Source organism: Babylonia areolata, chromosome 21, assembly GCF_041734735.1.
Source record: "Babylonia areolata isolate BAREFJ2019XMU chromosome 21, ASM4173473v1, whole genome shotgun sequence".
Taxonomy (NCBI): Eukaryota; Metazoa; Mollusca; class Gastropoda; order Neogastropoda; family Buccinidae; genus Babylonia; species Babylonia areolata.
This window is the reverse complement of record NC_134896.1, coordinates 55,795,413-55,817,535: the sequence shown is the minus strand read 5'-3', so window position 1 is coordinate 55,817,535 and position 22,123 is coordinate 55,795,413. Positions and strand designations below refer to the sequence as shown.

Below are 22,123 nucleotides of genomic sequence, written 5' to 3'. Positions count from 1 at the left end.
ATTTGTCAGACTGTAGATTAATCAATCACCTTGTTAATTGAACATGTTTATGATTTGCTACAACAATAAGTTGAATAACAAAATGAAAACTGTTTCTTTTTCCGTAATGTGCAATTTTTTGTTTTAACACATTATATGCATATATGAGTATCTGGCATGTCTGATGCAACCAGGTAATCTGTTGTTAGGTGTGGATTAAACCAAAATTCATACTTATATGCTGGTTAAATTAATTGTGGCATGTATTCAGAGTATGATATCTGATTATCATGTGATTTACTAAAGGTATTCAATTCACGTAATGTTCACCGGCTGTTTCCTTGAACTCTGTGTGTGTGTGTGTGTGTGTGTGTGTGTGTGTGTGTGTGTGTGTGTGTGTGTGTGTTTCTATGAGTCTGTCTGTGTAAGTGAGTGATTTACATTATATTCAGTGAATGCATATTAAATAAAGATTGAAATACAGACACACACTCTGACACTGACAATGATTGTGAATTTAACACCTTTCTGCAGATTTCTGATTTACATATATTTTTGTACCAAAAATGGGGGAGATTCTAACAGCATTTGCAAAATTCTATGTGTTTCACTGAAAAAGACTAGCAAAACCAATAATTTACACACACACACACACACACTTGACCCAGTTCACAAACAAAGATGAAGGCATCAACAAACCTGAAGCGACCGAACGATGGCCGTCATTCTGATACATTTAGTTAAACTCATTGCTGTGTTTTAAGATGCTGATTCTAACATAAACTACAATAACTGTATAAAACAACTTGGACACCTCCGCATCACCACACTGCTTCCAAAGTCACAGACGGACTTCACACAATTGCAACTATTTACAAAGCAACCGTGGCATTATTTCACAGAGCTCGACAAATGAATGATAATTTCTGATTGACAAATATGAGAAAAGAAAGAAACAAGTCTCCCGCAGAGTATGTTTTATTTATTCTCACTGACTGCCATCTCATCCTGGTGTCTTTCAAGCCAACTGAAATTAAGTGAAAGTGGAAAATATATTCTTGAACTGGATGTGTGTGTGTGTGTGTGTGTGTGTGTGTGTGTGTGTGTGTCTGTCTGTCTGTCTGTCTGTCTGCATGTCTGTCTGTTTCTGTATGTCTGTCTGTCTGTGTTTGTGTGTCTGTGTGTGTGCACTGCGTACTATGCATGCAGTGTACGAACGTTCGTGCGTGCGTGTGTGTGTGTGTGTGTGTGTGTGTGTGTGTGTGTGTGTGTGTGTGTGTGTCTGTGTGTGTCTGTGTGTGCACTGCGTATGCATGCAGTGTACGAACGTGCGTTCGTGCGTGCGTGTGTCTGTGTGTGTCTGTGTGTCTTTGTCTGTCTGTGTCTGTCTGTTTCTGTCTGTCTGTGTTTGTGTGTCTGTGTGTGTGCACTGCGTATGCATGCAGTGTACGAACGTGCGTGCGTGCGTGCGCGCGCGCGCGCGCGCGTGTGTGTCCTTGCGTGTGCACACATCAACTTACTGCGCTACGAATAGTTGAACTTTGTTTTCTTGGTTTCCAGAATGAAGAGCAACATGGCGCTGTTTGCACTTTCGGTACCATTGAGCTTCTGTTAATTCAACTGTATTTGATCTTTAACACATTTGTCTTAGCTAATTCAGTTAGTTTTGAAAATCATATAAAGTATAGAGACTTTATTTTTAAATGTTTCTGAAAAGAGCAAGTTGGTATATCTTCTGAACATCTGAATAAGAGTTTAGACTTACACTGTATGTGCTGCAGTAACGGTCTTTGCCGACTTAACTTACGGCACTGTGTAGATCTACATGTATCTGTATCTGTAGAATACGTTGCTATAGCCACTTATGACATAAACGCAACGGTGGGGGGAAGTGCGCAGCCTAGCATTACTGGTGTCCTGAGAGTCATGCTTTGAAGCTTTCGACAGATGTTGCTGTCACCATTGCCTCGGTATAATTATGAAGGATAGCTAATGAAAAAGTGATTCGCTATGAACCCAGATGATTCTTTGATTATGAACTTAAAGTTTAAAACTAACCACGGTCCGACCATAATGTAAGTGTTATCGGGGCAATGATTTCAGTCCACTCTGTCTAGGGTTTGACATGATCAGGCAGGGCCTGCTATCTGCTCACTATTTCTGTCATTCTAACCTTCCTCAACCGAATTCTGGTACCCATTCACACCATGTTAAAGTGAATAAAATCTGGGTCAAGCGCATTTCCCAAGGACACAACACCATGGCAAAAAGAAGAGTCAGACTGGGTACAAGAAGAAGGTTGAGGATTTAAAACCATGAAATGTTTAAAACTGAAATGGTGGAAAAGTGATATTTAAGCATGTCAGTTCCAGTTATAGACTTGAGTGTGTGAATGGACACTAGACTTCAGTCAGGGCAGGTTAGAGTGGCAGGAGAGGCTTGGGCCCCACCCTCCAGTGCCAAGTCCTTGACACAGTGAATATGAAATCATTGCCCTTACAGCTGTAAAAGTCTGTGGGACCTGTAAATGTAATCATACCTTTTTTGTTATTGAAATTTTCAATGAATTTGATTTGTTTAATGGTGTACTGAGTTACAGATTAATAACCTAGTCAGAATGTGATATTTCTAGTGATATTGTACTCGAAATTTTGTTTTGTTGTTTCAGAGGACTGGTTTGGTACTGAAGACCCTGGGAAGCAGTTCTGTTCCTTGTGGAAGACCTGTGAGGTCGTTTTGGGCATGGCTGAATTCAGTTACCAATCAGTAGGTCTTTGAACTGAACACTCACATTAGCAGTACTTAGCACTTTGGGCTAATATGATTTGTGTGTCGTACACTGGTATACGTCTCTCTCTTTCTCTTTGTCCATTCCTCTGTCTGTGTCAGGGTAAGTTGTTTTTTTTAAATCTCTGTATCTTACAGTTTCCTGCTCTCTCTCTCTTTCTATTTGTACATGTGTTTGTTATGTGTTTATAGTTATAGTAGCAATATCATTTAATGTTTTTTCACCAGCACGAGATATCAGAAGTGTTTAGATTTTTTCCCCCATAAAACACCATGTTTTGTGATGCTGTTCCCGGTGTTGGTCAAAGTGAAAGTTTTTGGAGGGTAAGGTCAGGGCTGAACAGAACAAAGTCTCAATCCTTGTAGTTATATTGAAGTAAGGAAATGTGGACTGTAGTGTACTATGGGATGGTAATGTCTCATTCCAAATTGATAGAAAGTGTGCAGTCTTGTTTTGTAAAAACAATATGTATTCGGGGGGTTAGTGTTTCATTCTGAGGTAGCAGTTCTAGTTTCTCAAGAAGGTGACACTACATTCAGACAAATCCAAATATGCCACACCACTCTTACTGGGCAGATGCCTGGTAGCAGGATAAACCAACATGCTAATCAGGCCTTAAGAGCATGCATATATTTGTCTGCATGTCAGAGTGGATTTCTTCTGTAGAATTTTGCCACAGGACAACACTTTGTTGCCATGGGTTCGTTTTCAGGTGTGCCAAATGTGTGCCGCACATGGGACCTCGCTTTGTCACCTCGTCCAAATGACCAGATCAGTTTGATTTTCCAGTCAAACTTGAGAGAAAGGGGAGACCGGGAATCGATCCTTGGCCCTCACGCACGCAGTATCGCCAGTTCAGCGTCTTAACCACTCTGTCAAAGTTTGTCTTCCGAGGTAACTGAAACTGGGAAGTTCAGAATTGTTAAAGCAGCTGACATGTCATACAGTAATGTTTCAGAGTTGATCCTGACCGAATCAAGGAGGTGGGACCTGACCGAGCCTGTGCGGAGTGGTTGCTGCGGTGTGGCGCCGCTGTCAAATGGGAGGGCAAGGGCTCCTGGGAAAAGGACTATAACCAACTGCCGGGGTCGAACTTTCAACAATACAAGATCCAGGAGATTGATGCCACAAGCTCGACCATAATGGCTTTGGGATTTCCACATCTGAGTATGGAGTGTGTGTGTGTGCATGTGTGTGTGTATGTGTGCGTACATGCATGTAGGTGAGTGTGTGTGTGTGTGTGTGTGTGTGCACATGAATGTGAGTGTGTGTATATGCATCAGTGTGTGTGTGTGTGTGTGTGTGCAAGTAGGTGAGTGTGCATGTATTTAATAGTGTATGTGTGTGTGTGTCTGTCTGTGTAATAAGATGTTTGTTTGTGTGCATGTGTGTGTGTGTGTTGTTATTGCTGTTGACATTGTTTGTAACTTTCTTATCTCAACAGTTTTTATATCAGTCCAATATTTGCTCTGTTTTTCTCTCTTTCTGTATTTCTTTCATTTTTGCTCTCTTCTTTCCACCTCTCATTCCTTCTGTCTTGCTTTCTCTCCTTCTCTGTTTCTGTTAAGAAGAAGTTTTTTGAACTGAGAAGAGTATATGAATTTTCATGCATTTGTTCATGCCTGTTATATTTTAGATTGATTTATGAAGTTCATAATTTGTGCATGCATCAGCATGCCTGTTGACATACACTATTGGGAATTCAGACTTTGTTTTTATGTATTCGTCAACATGCCTGTTGACATACACTATTGGGAATTCAGACTTTGTTTTTATGTATGTGTCAGCATGCCTGTTGACATACACTATTGGGAATTCGGACTCTGTTTTTATGTATGTGTCAGCATGCCTGTTGACATACACTATTGGGAATTCAGACTTTGTTTTTATGTATGCGTCAGGATGCATGTTTACATACACACTGGGAATTCAGACTTTGTTTTTATGTATGCGTCAGGATGCCTGTTGACATACACACTGGGAATTCAGACTTTGTTTTTATGTATGCGTCAGGATGCCTGTTGACATACACATTGGGAATTCAGACTTTGTTTTTATGTATGCGTCAGGATGCCTGTTGATATACACATTGGGAATTCAGACTTTGTTTTTATGTATGCATCAGCATACCTGTTGACACACCTTTTCAGTGATTCAGATTTGTGTTCCTTATCTCCCATGTTTGCTGTCAGAACAGAAGGCCTGAAACACGTGCGACGCATTGTGCTCCATGACTGCCGCTACCTGTACGACGAAGCCCTGGACTACCTGTCCCTTGTCAAGGACACGCTGCTCTACCTACAGCTCAGTAACTGTGGCGACATCACCGACAGTGGCCTAGTTCCCCTCAAGCAGCTGGTGTAAGTCGTCCTGACCGTCTCCCCTTCTTCTTCTCTTTCTCCTGTTCATAGCTTGGTGGCACACATTCTAAATGAACCCATGTATACATGCCGTTCATGCAGTTCGGGTAAAGAAGATGAATTGCATTTTTTGTTATGTTGCCCTGCTTTGTGTGACCTTAGACAAAAACTTATTCAACCGAAATATTATACAGATCCGTCTAATTTTAGGTTCAATTTGCTCATGTCTTCAAGACAGGAATGTACTCTGCATAACTTGGCCATATATATATATGAAGGATTGAAGAGACTAAGTACAGTTATCTCGTGAATGTTGTTGAATATTTGTGTTGATTATTTTGGGTGATATGGTTGATATTGTGCTAACAATTTTTGGTTGATTTGAATTGTCTACTTACTTTGTCATGTCATTTTCTAATTATTATTTATCAATGAATCCCCCTTCAGTAAGGGGCTCTGGCCTTATCTGAATAAAACATTCGTTCGTTCGTTCGTTTGTTCATAGCTTGGTGCTTGGAGTTTGAAGATCTGATAGCAGAAAGCCTTCAAGGTCCAGATGTTCAGGGTCTGGCTCGGTCAAAGCGGAGGGGATGAGTTCTGGATGGGAGGTCCATCTGGGGTTCCAAGGAGGATCCCTGATTCCATCTGTGGGCTGCAACTCCTATTTCCGCTCACTATATTGATATGGGAGTGGGCTTTTACATGTGTGAACATTTTTAACCCTGCCATTCAGGCAGCCATTTTCTGTTTCGGGGACATTTTCCTGCAGGGCATGTTTGTGTTTCCATTATTGGCCGAGCGCTGACGTGGATTGTGGGACCTTAAACATGCAGATTTGATGTTGGGCATGTGTACATACACGTGAAGGGGCTCAGGTGCTAGTGGGTCTGCACATATATTGGTTGACTTGAGATTGGAGAAAAAACCTGTACCATCAACCCACCAGACACAGACTCGAACACAGGACTCCAGGACTGGACGTCCAGTGCTCTGATCGCTTGATTGTAGTTCCCATCAGTTCCCTTGTCTTTTTACAGTTGCTCAGTTGTATAGATTTGTGTCACAGACTCGAACCCAGGACTGTAAGATTGGAAGTCCAGTGCTCTAATCTCTTGATTGTTGTTCCAATCAGTTCTCTTGTCTTTTTACAGTTGCTCAGTTGTATACATTTGTGTCACAGACTGGAACCCAGGACTGTAAGATTGGAAGTCCAGTACTCAAATCTCTGGATTTTTGCTCCCATCAATTCTGTTGTTTTGGGTTTGTTTGTTTTTTACAGTTGCCCAGTTGTATAGCTTTGTGTCTGCTGGATGGACTTGAGATAGTTCACAGTTCAGTCTCCGTCAGCAAAATTGAAACATAATGTCCTGACCTGCACTTGCTGATCTGAAGAAAAAGATTCCTCTATACACAAAGATGCATATAACTGTGTATCATCTGTTTACAACTTTATTGACATATGTCTCCACTATTTATCCAGTGTCACATTTCGTAACTGTGTTCTGGAAGAAACAGTTTTAGTGATCTTCAGAGCTGAACCGAAACAGATTAGTTATGTTTGTGTGTGTGACACTTTTGTTTTTTGATTTTTTAACTGATGAAATCAGACTTAAAAATTCTTGGCAAAAATGTTGAATTTAATTAACATATAGTTGGGACAGCTGGAAGTTAAGACCTTATTTCACGTACTTGTAGAGTCAATACCAGTCAATTTACATTTTGTGATTTTTCAACACACAAAAAAATTAGTTTGGATATATTTGAGTTTCTTTTACCTTATTACTTCATCAGAAGGGCTGGGAGACAATACCAAAATGTATGTCAGCTAGTGTGACAGAAATTGTTTGATTGAAGCGTATATGGGTGCAGTGAGACAGGTGTGGGAGGGGGTGGGGGGGGTGCGGTTGTGTCTGTGGCGATGTTGAAGAACACGTATCTGTTCACATCCAGGAACCTGAGGGAGCTGGTTATGTTCCAACTGCCGGAGGTCCGAGATCCCAAGCGGGCAGAGTCCATGCTGAAGTCTGCCCTGCCAAACTGTGACGTTCGATTCACCGAGTTTCGACCTGGCAAAGAGGACGACAACTCGCAGTCGAAACACACCTGACCTGCCTCCAGTCAATCTCCGTGCTCTGGAATGTTTGTTGCTTGAGGTGCCTGTTATTTTTCTGAAAAAGTAGTTCAGATGTTGAGGTGAACAAGAAGTGAGCGTAGCAGTGGTGTTGTGATCAAACTGCTGGAACAACCTGGCTTGTGCTGGGTGTTGGTGAAAGAGCTGGGAATAAAGGGAAAGTTTTTATGTTCCTTACTTTGGTGATCAAAGTGCGCTGCTCCTCTCTCTGGTTTTGAGACAGCAGTCATTGTGGCTGGTTTATGAAGTTTTCTGTTTATGACAAAGCACGTCAGAGTCACTGTTATGCTCCCTGTCCGCTGTTCAATTGTCTTAATCTTATAAACTCAGCTTGACAAAAAAACAAGAACGCCAGAGAATCAACAGACAGACAGAAAATACACACAAAAAAAACTTAACTGTATGAAGAGCACAGGAACAGGAGTCATGATGGCTGCTGGAAAAAGAGGGCGCTAGTCAGGTGGGCAAAGGGGAGGTAACCTACTTCCGGGAGGTTATCGGCCATAGCTACTTTCGTTTTCTCCGCATAGGCGGATAGTAGTTTGCACAGGACAGGAATGTCAGACCCCTGCCGGAGTCTGCACTAGTGGGTCACCGTAAGTATGCTACTTAAACGTAATTTTAGGTAGAAAATTTCCTTTAGCCCTTTTCAGAAAAAGTGCTGAATATTGTTATTATCAACTGAGTACTGTGATTTGTCTGCTTGTGATGATGTTTTGGCCAGTTTTCTTCAAGGGATGGTGTTGTATGGTGGAATTTCTTCTTTCTTTTTTTTTTATTCATTGTCTCTAAACGTTTTATTTTCTTTCTCTGGCCTTCATTTCTGGGCATAGATGTGTTCCCATGCACATTTGTGTGTGTATGTGTGTGTGTGTGTGTGTGTCCTTTGCTATGCTAACCAAGCCAGTGTACAAAGGTTGCCATGGTGCTGTTCTTATTGTTGCTTTTCACTTGACCCCTCAATCCCCCACACCCTGATTCCCTGTATTTTGTTGTTCTCTTTGTTCTCTTTGTGTTGTGTTTAATCTCTCTCTTCTCCCCTGTCAGCTTCACCACCAGAAAATGACAGATTTTTTTTTTTTTTTTTTTTTTTTTTAATATCAGGAGTTACACTAATCTATAGGTGTACATTATATATCAGGTGCCAAAAAAAAAAAAAAAAAAGTGAACCGCTTTTTGACGAGTATTTTCTTAGTGACAGAGAAACAGAATTCATTAAAAATTTTCACACAGTAAAAGTTTGGACGCATTGTATTACGTTTTTGTCATGGGAAAATATTTAACTAGCTTTGAAAGTGTTGTGAATAACCTCACTTGCAATGTTCATGAGTTACAGAATTAAAAAAAAAGAAGTAAAGGCTGCAAAAGAGAGATTAGTTCTGATTTAAAAAAAAAACACAAAAAAACTGATATATTTAATGCCTCTCTCTGTTTCTCTTTTGCTCCCTCTCAGTCTTTCCTGTTCGCGCTTTCAGTTCTTTCTTCTCTCTCCACTCTCTGTTCTCTGTCCCTCCCTCTCTCTCTTCTCCTGTTTGTTTTTCTGCATGCATGTATACATGAAGGACGATGAGGAACAGACACACACACACACACACACACAAAACAAAGAACTACACACACACACACACACACACACACACACTCAAACACACAACATGCACACACATGAACACAGATGCACACTGACGCAAGGAAACAGCGATGCTATCACAGAAACATTACCTTCTTTACTAATTCAAATACAGGAAATTGTAAATCTGTATATCAAATCAACACACCATGGTGTATACATTACAGAGACACACACAGCACACATACCTATATAAAGCACACGCCATCACACACACACATGCATGCATGCACACACACTCACACACCTAGCAAAGAAGAGCCATGAAAACCCACCATGTCACGACGAATTCAGTTTTCAGGTTTGTGTGGTTTTGTGGACAAAGTGCGTCCTTGAGAAATGCCCATTCATGGCAATATTCACACAGCTCAGTCACCAGCTCAGCATTCTCTGCTTCCTACTGTAACTTCAACTGTCAGTTTCAGTTTCTCAAGGAGGCGTCACTGCACTCGGCCAAATCCATATACGCTACACCACATCTGCTGGGCAGATGCCTGACCAGCAGCATAACACACTGATAAGGCCTTGAGTGCATGTATATGTATGTGTGCACCTATCACAGTGAGTTTCTTCAACATAATTTTGCCAAAGGACAACACTCGAGTTTCAATGGGTTATTTTTTCAGTGCGCCAAATGCGTGATTTACAGGGCACCTCCATTTGTCGTCTCATCCGAATGACTCGACACTCGAGTTTGATTTTCCAGTCAAACTTGGCAGAAAGGATCGACGGGCGCAATAGCCGAGTGGTTAAAGCGTTGGACTGTCAATCTGAGGGTCCTGGGTTCGAATCACAGTGACGGTGCCTGGTGGGTAAAGGGTGGATATTTTTAAGATCTCCCAGGTCAACATATGTGCAGACCTGCTAGTGCCTGAACCCCCTTCGTGTGTATATGCAAGCAGAAGATCAAATACACACGTTAAAGATCCTGTAATCCATGTCAGCATTCGGTGGGTTATGGAAACAAGAACATACCCAGCATGCACACCCCCGAAAACGGAGTATGGCTGCCTACATGGCGGGGTAAAAACGGTCATACACGTAAAAGCCCACTCGTGTGCATACGAGTGAATGCAGAAGAAGAAGAAGGCAGAAAGGATGAAACCGGGATTTTCACCCACACCCTAAATCACAGGCACTGTATTGACAGATAAGTGTCTCCACCACACTGTTGCCTCGGTTCCTTCATTGCCGCCTCCCTGCTTCTGTTATACAACGTCTATTATTGCTACAGCGAGTGTTGCTGTTGCTACGCTCACAGCCTCTGCTAAGTACAGAAGTTAAGCTGACGCTCGTACCACGACTGCTGTTGCTATTGCTGGTATCGTTTCTTTGATCTGAAAGAGATATACTTCGTTTTGAATAAATCGAGGTAGCCGTAAGTACTAAGATTCACCAGAATTATGTGCATGAAATATGTTTTGGTCAAACCATCCTCTTATTGAATCGTCAGTGTACCTACATTGTATTCTGAAAGTATCACCATCATCATCGATGCTATATAGAGAATTTGAACCGGTTTTAGGTTTTAACGGATAATTTTTTCGCAGGTATATAGTATGTAGGATGTACATGTTTGGGTAGGGTTATAAAATATTATATAGTGATTTCCTAATTATCCTTTGTTGTTGTTTTGACCGAAGTGAATCAGTGTGGCCCATGGGTGTTACTTGGTGCGTTCAGTAAATAGTGAGCACAGCCGTTCTGTCATGGTTTTACAGTGACCATCAAGGTCCCTATACATGCAGCGTGAAATGCACTTGACTTTATAATTCTCTCTACCACCCCTCTGTGGTGTGTGTGTGTGTGTTGTCTGTGTGTTGATTGTGTGTGTGTGTGTGTGTGTTTCGCACACGCCTCTCCTCCTAACATGATGCACACGCGTGGACACCGTCTCACACACACACGCACACACCATTGAATACCGGCGCGCGTGTGCACACACACACACAAACACACACAAAAAAACACCACCACATTCACACACACACACCCCATTGAACACTGGCGCGCGCGCGCACACACACACACACACACACACACAACAGACCGCACACAAACACAAAAAAAAACAAACCACATACACACACACACACCATTGAACACTGGCACGCGCGCGCGCACGCACACACACACTCACACACACGCACAAACAGAACGGGATTTTCAAGAGCCTTGAGCCGCTTATAACTTTGACCACGGTTCACTCACTGCACTGAGAACCACCACTGAGGCATGGATCGGCCGTTTGAACAACACGCAGCGGGCGGATTATGGGCGAAGCAATGCAAATAACTGAGCACTAAGCTTCGTTACACCCCTGACAGCAATAACCAGTTAGGCTCCCTCGGTTTGCCCTGCCGGTAGCACCACATGCAAGTCCCAGTGGACATAAGCGCTGCTGGACAAAGACGGCGTGAAAAGCCTATTGATCTGCAGCCGCCTACACAGCGCAGCCACGGACTGAAGGCGAACAGGACAGTGCTGAAGACGAGGTTGTTGATAGTCACTGGTATTGCTACATAGCTTGGCGGCTCCATTTCGACAGTGACTGGGAAAAGTTAGAGAATGTGGAGAGATGGGTAGGGATCTGTGACTAACGACGTGTGTCAAGGTGAGGTGTGTGTGTGTGTGTGTGTGTGTGTGTGTGAGTTGTTTGTGTGTGAGTGAGTGTATGTGTGTGTCTCAGTGTGTATGTGTGTGTTCCAGTGTGTGTGTGTGTGTGTGTGTGTGTGTGTGAGTGGTCTTCAATTTGACGTCTCTCCACCCAATTGTTATGTGAGACCTGTCTGCGATTCTCTCTCTCTCTCTGCATCCCCCTCTCTCTCTGTCTATGTGTATATATCTCAGTGTGTGTGTGTGTGTTATGGTGAGAGTGAGTGATTGTGTGTGTGTGTGTGTGTGTGTGTGTTACGGTGAGAGTGAGTGATTGTGTGTGTGTGTGTGTTCGAGTGAGTGATTGTGTGTGAGCGTGTAACGGTGAGAGTGTTTGTGGGTGTGTGTGTGTCCGACCGTCTCTGCTTCTACATCTCACCGTCTTTCCACCTCTCTCTCTGTCTCTGTCTCACTCCTGCCCCCTCCCACCACCCCACCCCTCCGCCACCCTCCCAACCTGCTCCACCCCCCGTCGCCCCTCCCCTCCCCGCCCCCTCCCCCTCCCCCCCGCCCCGCCTCGCCCTCCTATTCCCCCATTCTTTTGTCTGTCGTTCCTATAACTGATACGCTGCATGCTCAGTCACTGACCCCCACAGTTACGCACTGACGCATCAAATCACAGGCACGCTCTTGATCAATCCATGTTCATCAAATCCGCAGAACTGCCCACCCCCCTCCACCGACACACAGTCATCATCATCATCGAGTCATAAACCACCACCGGCGTCACGGTCGCCATGGCTACAGCAACAGCAACACCACCATCCGCAGTTCCTCAACAGCAGCAAACCCGATCATGGACGCTTCCCTCCATTGACAAACCCCCTCCCTCTCTCCACCACCCCCCTCCCCGCTCCGCTTCGGGTACGGCAAAATCCGGCAAAAGCCAGTCCGGAAACTCCGACAGTGCGGGGCCAGGTCTTCGAAGGTCCACCAGCAAGTCTGGAGGAAGCCGCTCGCGTCGCCAGCGGGCAGCAGAGAGATCCGCGGGCACGGGCACCTCGGACAACCGCTGGACTGCCAGCGAGATCGCCGCTTACTTCGGGTTCGATCCTAACCGGACGCCTAGCATGAACAGTGCCAGCTCTGTGTTTCCTTCCTCCAGGTGTGTGTGTGTGTGTGTGTGTGCGTGTGTGTGCGTGTGTGTGTGTGTACGTGTGTGTGTGTGTGTGTGTTTGTGTGTGTGTGTGTGTGTGTGTGTGTGTGTGTGTGTGTGTGTGTGCGGTGTGTTTGTGTCTGTGACTAGTGTTTATCTATGATGTGTGAGTGTGTGTGTGTGTGTGTGTGTGTGTGTGTGTGTGTGTGTGTCCAGTGTCTGTCTGTCTGTGAGCGTGTGCCTGTGGATGTGTGTGTGCGTGTGTGTAAGCGCGGCGTGCGTGCGTGTGAGTTTTGAGTTTTGTCTGTCTGTCTGTCTGTTTCTCTCCGAGTCATTCTTGCTGTTTCCATCTCTTGTCTTACACTGCCTCTCTGTCCCCCCCCCTCCCCGCTCCTTCCCACCACCCTCTCTTCCTTTCTCTCCTCAGTCTATCCTCCATCTCTCTCTTCAGTCACTCTACAGTACATATTGGCGTTATATTACCATCAAATTTTTATTTTAACACGAGCATGGATATACTTGTGCCTCTATCATTCATTACTGTGTTGTGGTGCAAATCCTATTCAGCGAGAGTATTGGGTGTTCAACAAAAAAAAAAAAAAAAAAAAAGAGCAAAAAAAAAAAAAAAAAGCAGCAAGCTAGGGCGTCTGTTATCCAAAACAACGACTGTTGTTTGAATGTCTTTGTATTTCTTGTTTCTCACGCACTCAACTTTCCAACCCCCTATACCCTACATCCACTCCCAAACCTACCCTCCCACCCCTCCAAACCTACCCCCCACCCGTCGGCGGCCCGCCTCACACACAACTGACGCGGTCCAGTGGTGAGATGCACCCAGCAACAACACAGGAAGTGACGGAGTGTGCACGGGTTCTGACGACTGAATCCATCCCATAATTATTCTGCGGACCGGGATTTTTACTGACCACTACTGGCACTAGGAAACACAAACAAATGACCACCCCCCCACCCCCCCGACCCTCCCTCAAAAAAAAAATCACACACAAAAATTTTTTTTAAAGAAAAATCACTCTAGGGAGAGCAGCCCGAAATCTACACAGAAAAATCAGTTGTGACCAAAAAAAAAAAAAAAAAAAAAAAAAAAAAAAAAAAAAAATCACACACCACAATGCCCCACAGGTTCGGGGAGTCCTACGCCAGCCACTCAGTAGGACCTAACTCAGCGGAAGCCGAGTCCCGCGCCACCTCCCCCACCAAGTCGTCCTTCACCACCTGCACCACCCCACTCCTCCCTCACGACCGAGGCCACGGCGCCGCCCCAGCAGTAGTGGGCAACCACCACCACCACGGCTACGACGACGACGACGACGACGATGTCAACCTTCTTGACTTCATGCGCGGCACTGGCACTAGTACTGTGGGAACTAGGCCTACTGCAGCAGGTGGAAGATATATATATATATATATATATATATGTGTGTGTGTGTGTGTGTGTGTGTGTGTGTGTGTGTGTAATGTACATCAGATAAAGGTCTACAACGGGCGCAATAGTGGTTAAAGCGTTGGACTTTTTATCTGAGGGTCCCGGGTTCGAATCTCGGTAACAGCGCCTGGTGGGTGAAGGGTGGAGATTTTTCCGATCTCCCAGGTCAGCATATGTGTAGACCTGCTTTATGCCTGAACCCCCTTCGTATAAGATCAAATACGCACTTTAAAGATCCTGTAATTCATCGGCAGCGTTTGTTCAGTTGGTTATGGAAACAAGAACATACCCAGCATGCACACCCCCGAAAACGAAGTATAACTGCAGACATGGCGGGTTTAAAACGGTCATACACGTAAAAGCCCACTCGTGTACATACGAGTGAACGTGGGAGTTGCAGCCCACGAACGAAGAAGAAGAAGAATATAAATGTCTACACTCATTTCAAAATTATATTACTTCAAGATACAAAAACAGAAGAATATAATGCAATAGTCACATATGTGAAACACACAGTTTCAAGACAAAATTAATGGTTACCATATTTACCTTTGTTTGAAAACAATATATAAGACACGTTTATCAACAGTTAAGATAAATTGCAATGCACAAATCTCTCAGGATGCTTTTGTGTGAATACTGAAATGGTGCATTTTTCAACAGGTTTATTGTCGGGTAAAGAAAGTTCGAATTGTGTTCTGGTATATGGAAATGATATATTTTGCGTGGAATGGTGTTTTTTGTGTGTTTCTTTTGTTGTTGTGTGGTGGTTTTTTTAAATTTTATTTTATTTTAAAAATTTTTTTTTTTATAGTATTTTGATGATATGTTCTGGTGGGTGAAGGGTAGAGATTTTTCCGATCCCCCAGGTCAACATATGTGCAGACCTGCTAGTACCTGAACCCTCTTCGTGTGTATATGCAAGCACAAGATCAAATACGTACGTTAAAGATCCTGCAATCCATGTCAGCGTTTGGTGGGTTCAGTTATGGAAACAAGAACATACCCAGCATGCACACCCCCGAAAGCGGAGTATGGCTGCCGCCTACATGGCGGGGTAAAAACGGTCATACACGTAAAAGCCCACTCGCGTGCATACGAGTGAACGTGGAAGTTGCAGCCCACGAATGCAGAAGAAGAAGAAGAAGAAGAAGATGATGATATATTCAAATGATCTATTTACTTGAATTGCAGTACCTATTCTCACTGCATAATATTATGTATGTCATCAAGTGTTGTTCTTTTTCTCACCTTTTAATGTTTCATTTATTATATGCCCGATCCTAACCTATATAATTATGTATTTAAGTACTGATGTTAAATGTATATATGTTATCAAAATTGGAAAAAAAAGAACAAGCAAGCAAAAAAACAACAACAAAAAACAAAAACAAAAAAAACTGCAGCAGGAGGTGGTGGTGGTGGTAGTGGTTCAGTCCCCCCCCCCCTTTTTTTTTCATGTATTACGATGATAATTATATTCAAGCGATCTATTTACTGGAATTGCAGTACCTCCTAATTCTCACAATTCAATATTATGCATGTCATCATGTGTTGTTGTTTTTTCCCCACCTTTTTTATGTTTAATTTATTATGTACCCTTTCCTATCCTCCATATGTATCAATAAGTAATTACGTTGAATATATACTGCATAATATTATGTATTTCATCTTGTGTTTTCCCCCCTGCCTTTTTATGTTTCATTTATTATGTACCTTTTCCTATCGTGTATAATTTATGTATTCAAGTACTTATGATAAATGTATATGCAATATCAATATTGGAAATTAGAAGTTAAAAACGGATAAAACAACAACAACAACAACTGCGGCAGGTTTAGAAATAACATATAAAAACAATATTTCTAAACATGTATGGAAGTAAAATACTACTATGGTAGAATGTTGGAAAAAGTGTGGAAGTTGAGATATATATATATATATATATATATATTTGAGTGAGATCTATTATCATATTTAATGACTTATTCAAATGACTTATACAGCCATTCACAGTTGTGTTATGCTAGGAATGTTACGATGTACATGCATGTCACTCACGTTGTGTTTTTACTGCGGTATTTGTCCACTCTGTCTTTCCTCCTTTTCCAATTTATTTATTTATTTATCTCGTTTCATCAATTGTCCATGTGTTATAAAGATGGAAATTTAAAAAACAACAACAAAAAATGTTGAAAAAAAAACAGGGGCAAAAAAAACCCCAACGTTGGAAAACAGGGGAAAAAAAAAACCGTTGAAAAAACAGGAAAAAAAAAAAAAACCGTTGAAAAAACAGGGGGGAAAAAAAACGGAAAAAAAACCCATTGAAAAAACAGGGGGAAAGAAAAAAGAAAACTACTGCGGCAGGTGGTGGTGTGTCTGCTGCGGTGGGAGGTCTTCCGCGTTCGCGGTCTGCGTGGAGCGGCGGGGCGGGGCCTCTGCAGTACCACTATCAGCCGGACTACGAGGAGAAGAAACAGCGCGTGCTCAAGGGCAAGCTGGGTCAGCAGCTGCTCCGCTACTTCCCGGACCTGAAGGACGCGGCCAGCAAGAAGCACGTGCTCCCTGAGGACTCGGAGGACGAGGCTTACGATACTGACCTCGACACGGATCTGGGTCAGTGTGTGTGTGTGTGTGTGTGTGTAAGGGGGGACATGGGGGGCGGGGAGGGGGGGGCGGGGGAGGGGGGATTCGGGGTGTAGGATGAGGGGCGAGAGGTGGGGGGAGGGGGAGAGAAGCGAAGTGTGTGTGGCTCAGTGTTGGGGTGGTTCAAGAAACGAGTCCTGCCCGCCGGAGGACTCCGTCTGAGGACGAGGCTTACGACACTGGCCTCGACATCAACCTGGGTTTGTCAGTATGTGTGTGTGTGTGTGTGTGTGTGACTATGACGCAATTCGACCTATCTGCCGTGTTCGTCGTGTTTTGTTCGTGTGGGACTAATCATTTTATTGGGGTGGAAGGAGGGGGGATACAGTAGTCCTACTCACGGATTCGGCCAAGGCTGCGTTCATGAACTACACAGACACATGAAAAAAAAAAAAAAAAAAAAAATTATGACGAGCATAATTCCCACATTATTACCTAGTCATTACAGCTTCCGTGAACAGGCTGGCATCCATTGACAGCGGAGCAGAATACACACGTTGGCACTGACAAGTTAATTTCAGGACTACACAGGCACATGAAAAGATTACATTTTTAGGGACTGATGGGTATAATTCCTAATCATCACACCTTGTACGTGCAGGTTCAGAACTGCTGGCAGCAGAGCGGTGCCGGGTGGACCAGGACCTAGGCCCCCACCCGGAATACAAGCGTCACTGCCAGAGGTACCAGGTAGTGCCCAACAGCTACTTCCTCAGGCACATCACTGATGAGCGTCTGCAGCTCAACTTCCGCTACCTCAGCTTCGGGGACTCCTATGCCCTGGCCAAAGAGATTGAGGTGACGTGAGGCCGTGGGTGTGTGTGTGTGTGTGTGTGTGTGTGTGTGTGTGGAGGGGGCGGGGGCTGGGGGGGGGGGGCACTTGGTAGGGGGTGTGTGCCTTCTATGTCTCGTTTAGTTTATTGTTCGGTTAAATCCTTGGAGCCGCGGGGCATAAAATCATCTTCATTGTGATGTTTCTTCTCCCGCGGAAATTCCGAAGTCCTATACTAAACTTCCGGCAGAACATGAACCGATTGAAGGTGGTTTTACGCCCTGGCTCCTATGATCTAACCAGTCCTTTCACTACTCGGACGCGTTCATTCGTTTCAGCACACCCCCGCTGTATAGGCCTACACACTTAGGCATACATAGGGTGTGGAGAATGGGTGGGATGAGGGATTGGTTGTGGCCCTCAGTAAGCCCACTCAGCGAATGTGGGAGTTGCAGCCCACGAACCAAGAAGACTGAAGAAGAAGGTGGATGTGGCTGAGTGGGGATGGGGGTGTGTCAGTTGTTTTCCATCTCTCTCTGTCTCTGGCTGTCTGTCTGTTTTTGCCTCTCTCTGTCTGTCTGTTTCTGCCTCTGTCTGTCTGTTTCTGCCTCTCTCTGGCTCTGGCTCATGGGTGATCACTTTCATTGTAATAATCATGGAGTGCCGTAATATTAGTCTGAAGACATTTCAGTCCTTCTTTTCTTTCTTCCTTTTTTCCCCCTCCCATTCTGCTTATTCATAACCGTGCTGAACCTTTTCTTCAGTTTGCTCACCTGTTTGTTCCCGCTCTTCATCTTAGTTTTTTCAGGTTGTTATCATCCAGAAGCCGGAAAACCAAACCAATGCTGACTCGTTTTGACTGACATCAAAGCTGGAAGTGTTCTTGGCATTGGAGCCGGCGAAGACTGAATTGTTCTGTGTGCGTGAAACGCACTATGCATATAAACGTACGACAACTATTTATAATTTCTTTCTTAAAGTTGGCCTTTTTATTTTACTGTGTACCTGGCGACGTCGAAATGAGAGAACGAGGCTGCACGTGCAATTGACCACATCATTTCCTTCACGTTTTACGGATGAATCTTTCGATGGTCCACTCCGTCCTTCCGGTATGGCTGTCTCGACTGATCTGATCAAAACGGCAGTCTTTCACTCCCAGATCTAAATAACCGTCGAATTCTAAACTGCTGCAGCCGTGAGGCGCAGAGTTCAGTTGTCGGCTGACAAAATCAAGTTTCAGCGGCACTGAAAACAACAACAACAACAACAAATTGGCGCTCTCTATTTTTGTGGCGTAAAGTGGCGAATGCCGTGTGTGAAGAGGTCCATGGCTATCGCAGAACTTGAAGAGCACGAGACAGATTCTTATCAAATTTGCGCGCACAGAGCTCGTTGCGGCCCGATAAGAATTTGCCTCCTTTTGGCTGGAACTGGATATTACCCGGAGTTGATCACTCAGAATGACATATTTCGCTCCCAGATTTAAATCGGACTGTAAGCTATCCGCCATGACATTAGCCAAAGATGGATTCAGCAGGTCATCACACGGTGGCTAAAGGTTTTGATGGTGGTGGGATTTGTACAGAACCAGCCGTCAATCAGCACTTTGAATCTGGAGGACAACGCCATCGGGCCGGCCGGCATGATGTGTTTTGCTGACATGCTGAAGAAGAACTCCTACATTCATGAAGTGGTAATTCCTCTGTTTGTCTCTGTGTCTCTGTGTGTGTGTGTGTGTGTGTGTCTCGACTGACCTGCTCCGTGTCTTTCTCTCATTTCTCATTCATATCTATCTTCCATCTGTCAACTCCCTCGCTCCCCACCCTTCCCGTGCTCCACCCCTCTTGTCCAGTTTCGTCGCACGATGTCCTTGTTTAATTTGTTTTGCCCTTTGGGCCTTTGGTGTTGTATATAAACTTCTGTTGTAATTAAACGTTGTATCAAATGGCTTGTAAGTTATCCAGCCAGCCTCTTTGGCTGTCTCACTGTCTGTTAGTCAGTCTGGCTTTGTTAGTGATTGAAAAAACAAAACAAAAAAACCCAAGCATTTTTTCTCATCTCTTTCATTTTTGTACTATGCATTTGGTATGCATCCAGAACCTGACCAACATACATTTGGGTCTAAGCATGGGTCAGGTCTTCCCACACCCCACACCATGCACCTTCCACCCTTTTTAAAGATGTGTTTTTATTTTTTATTTTTTTTACCTCCGGAAACGGAGTATGGCTACATAAACCAAATGGCAAGGTAAAAATGGTCATGCATGTAAAAGCCCACTCGTACATGAAGATGAATGAATGTGGGAGTCACCCATGAATGAAGTAGAAAGTTTTTATCTTATTTTATTTTTCAAAGCTTACGTGGTGTAATGAAAAATATGGGTGAGTCAGTATGTTTTTGATATCTTGAACTTTGATCTTTTTCTATAAGTTTGTTCAGTTTTTCTGTATTTTATATATGTTTGTAAGGTATTGGGTTTTGTCTGTTTACTGCCAGTATAATAGGCCTGTACTCACATCATCATGATTTTTGCCATTGTTATTGTCTGATTTTTCACTGTTTGCATGTGTGTGTGTGTGTGTGTGTTGTGTGTGTGTGTGTGTGAGTGTGTGTGTGTGTGTGTATGTGTGCGCGTGTGTGTGTGTGTGTGTGTGTGTGTGTGTGTGTGTGCAGAATCTCAGTGACAACAAACTGGGGGTGATAGGTGCCAGACTCCTGAAGAACGTGATGCTGAAAAATGCCCGACTTGTCTCGGTTAACGTGTCCGGTCAGTTATCTGTCTCAGTGTCTGTCTGAATGAATGAGTGAGTGAGTGAGTGAGGCTTCACTCTCTCTGTCTGTCCTTCTGTCTCTGCTTCTCTTTCTCAGTCTCTCTTTTGTCTCTTCTGTTTCCTCAGCACAAAGTTTTACCTCTGATACAATTGCTTGCTTGGTACTTACTATGATAGAGAGGCAGAGAGGAATTTGGGAGAGGGAGAGAGAAGGAGAACCAAGTCTTGATGGATGGAAAGATGGACAGACACACACAGACCCTTACAAACACACACAGATACACACACAGAGATACACACACAGACGGATACACACACACACACACACACATAGTGTGATTCAGATACAGACACACAGAGACAGATACAGATACAGATAGATACAGATACAGAAACACGCAGACAGATACAGACTCACACACACACAGACCCAAATAAATGTACACACAGAGACACACACAGACACACGGAGATGCAGACACACCCACTCTCACCCATGCGTGTTCTGAAGACAGACATGCAGACGACCAGAATATTTGCAGGCTGACAGAGTGGTAGAAAAGGTGGTAGAGAGAGGCAAAGAACGAAGTGAGAGTCTGTTCTGTGGGGTTTAATGAAAAGGCCAGTGAATAGACATTTGAAAAAAAAAAGCCCCCAAAAAACACCCCCCCTAAAACTGAGTATGGCTGCCTACATGGCGGGGTAAAAATGGTCATGCACGTAAAAGCCCACTCGTGTACTTTGAGTGAATGTTGGAGTTGCAGCCCTACGAATGAAGAGGAAGAAGAAGAAGAAGAAACAGCTATGTGATGTTCGCATCTTGTATACAGGAAAACAGACATGGGTTACAAAGTAGGTTGTAACGTAGGTTACAGCACAAGACGCCGCAAAGTGAAGCGACACGTTTTTAATCCTAAGGTCTTCTACAGGAAAATCAAAACACACAGATGATGACAAATGGAGGAGACGGTACAGTAGTGTCAACAGTTTGTGTTGATGATGAAAAGAAAGATTTGGATCATGACGACAGTGATTATGAGTAAATGATTATGACAGTAATGAACAAGGTGGTGATGTGCAGGGACAGCTAATTTGGATGATGATAACATAGAAGATGATGAAGACTGGTGATATTTATGGTAATGATGATGATGATGATGATGAAGAATGTGATGATGTTTGCAGGCAATGGGTTTGGAGAGCGAGGGGCTCGGTACTTGGCTGACGTGATCGATGTAAGTATAACGTTTATGAGTTTCAGGAAAACATATGAGATTATGAGCATTGTTTTTGTTTAATACACTCAGACACACACACAACCACTCACATACACACTTTTAAGGGGACTAACTGGGTTTGGTTAGTACATTGTGTTGGAGAGTTACTACTCTTGAGTTAGAATAAATGGTTGACTTCAGTTCATTGTCTCCTGGTGTAAACTAGTCAGAACGGTACAACACATGCGCCCCATTCAGCCATCCAGTGCAACATCACAACATGTTGACACACACGTGGTGTACACACACACACACACACAGACACACACACACGCTTGTATTCTCAACACACCCATACATGCATACATGCACACACACACACACACAGACACACACACACACACACACATGCACCGAGAGAAAGACTGATTTTGAAAATAATTGTGCACTGATGAGAACCATAATGTTTGCTTACATATTATGCAGTTAGTAAGTAGTAGAAAGCATTTACCACACATCTTCATGTGCAGACTGCACCTGTGCTAAATATGGTCCTTTAATTTTTTTGTTCATCCTCTATCCAGGTCCTTTTTAGCTCCAGTATAGTGTCAGTGTCTTGCTGTTTTTGGTCCA

The 22,123-nt window shown here is 43.7% G+C and overlaps 3 protein-coding genes across 3 annotated transcripts in view; 2 read left to right on the top strand and 1 right to left on the bottom strand.

The window, feature by feature from the left end:
- The window catches only part of LOC143295806 (distal membrane-arm assembly complex protein 2-like), a 7,058-nt gene extending 6,227 nt beyond the window's left edge, over positions 1 to 831 (bottom strand). Inside the window, exon 1 of the mRNA XM_076607437.1 lies at positions 679 to 831. Coding sequence (XP_076463552.1) covers positions 679 to 729 — 51 coding nt within the window. The 5' untranslated portion in view covers positions 730 to 831. The remainder of the gene's footprint in view (positions 1 to 678) is intronic.
- Positions 832 to 1,541: 710 nt separating this feature from the next.
- Positions 1,542 to 8,801, top strand: LOC143295777 (ATP synthase subunit s, mitochondrial-like). The gene is made up of 5 exons (XM_076607394.1): positions 1,542 to 1,573; positions 2,648 to 2,745; positions 3,726 to 3,934; positions 4,965 to 5,127; positions 7,078 to 8,801. Exons 1-5 carry the CDS (start codon positions 1,553 to 1,555, stop codon positions 7,232 to 7,234), a joined length of 648 nt encoding a protein of 215 aa, XP_076463509.1. The 5' UTR covers positions 1,542 to 1,552; the 3' UTR covers positions 7,235 to 8,801.
- Positions 8,802 to 11,189: 2,388 nt separating this feature from the next.
- Positions 11,190 to 22,123, top strand: part of LOC143296661 (uncharacterized) — a 28,455-nt gene continuing 17,521 nt past the window's right edge. The window contains exons 1-8 of the mRNA XM_076608691.1: positions 11,190 to 11,502; positions 12,204 to 12,648; positions 13,780 to 14,017; positions 16,420 to 16,699; positions 17,331 to 17,527; positions 19,087 to 19,194; positions 20,176 to 20,269; positions 21,459 to 21,508. Of these exons, the coding sequence (XP_076464806.1) occupies positions 12,281 to 12,648; positions 13,780 to 14,017; positions 16,420 to 16,699; positions 17,331 to 17,527; positions 19,087 to 19,194; positions 20,176 to 20,269; positions 21,459 to 21,508 (1,335 nt within the window). The 5' untranslated portion in view covers positions 11,190 to 11,502; positions 12,204 to 12,280. The remainder of the gene's footprint in view (positions 11,503 to 12,203; positions 12,649 to 13,779; positions 14,018 to 16,419; positions 16,700 to 17,330; positions 17,528 to 19,086; positions 19,195 to 20,175; positions 20,270 to 21,458; positions 21,509 to 22,123) is intronic.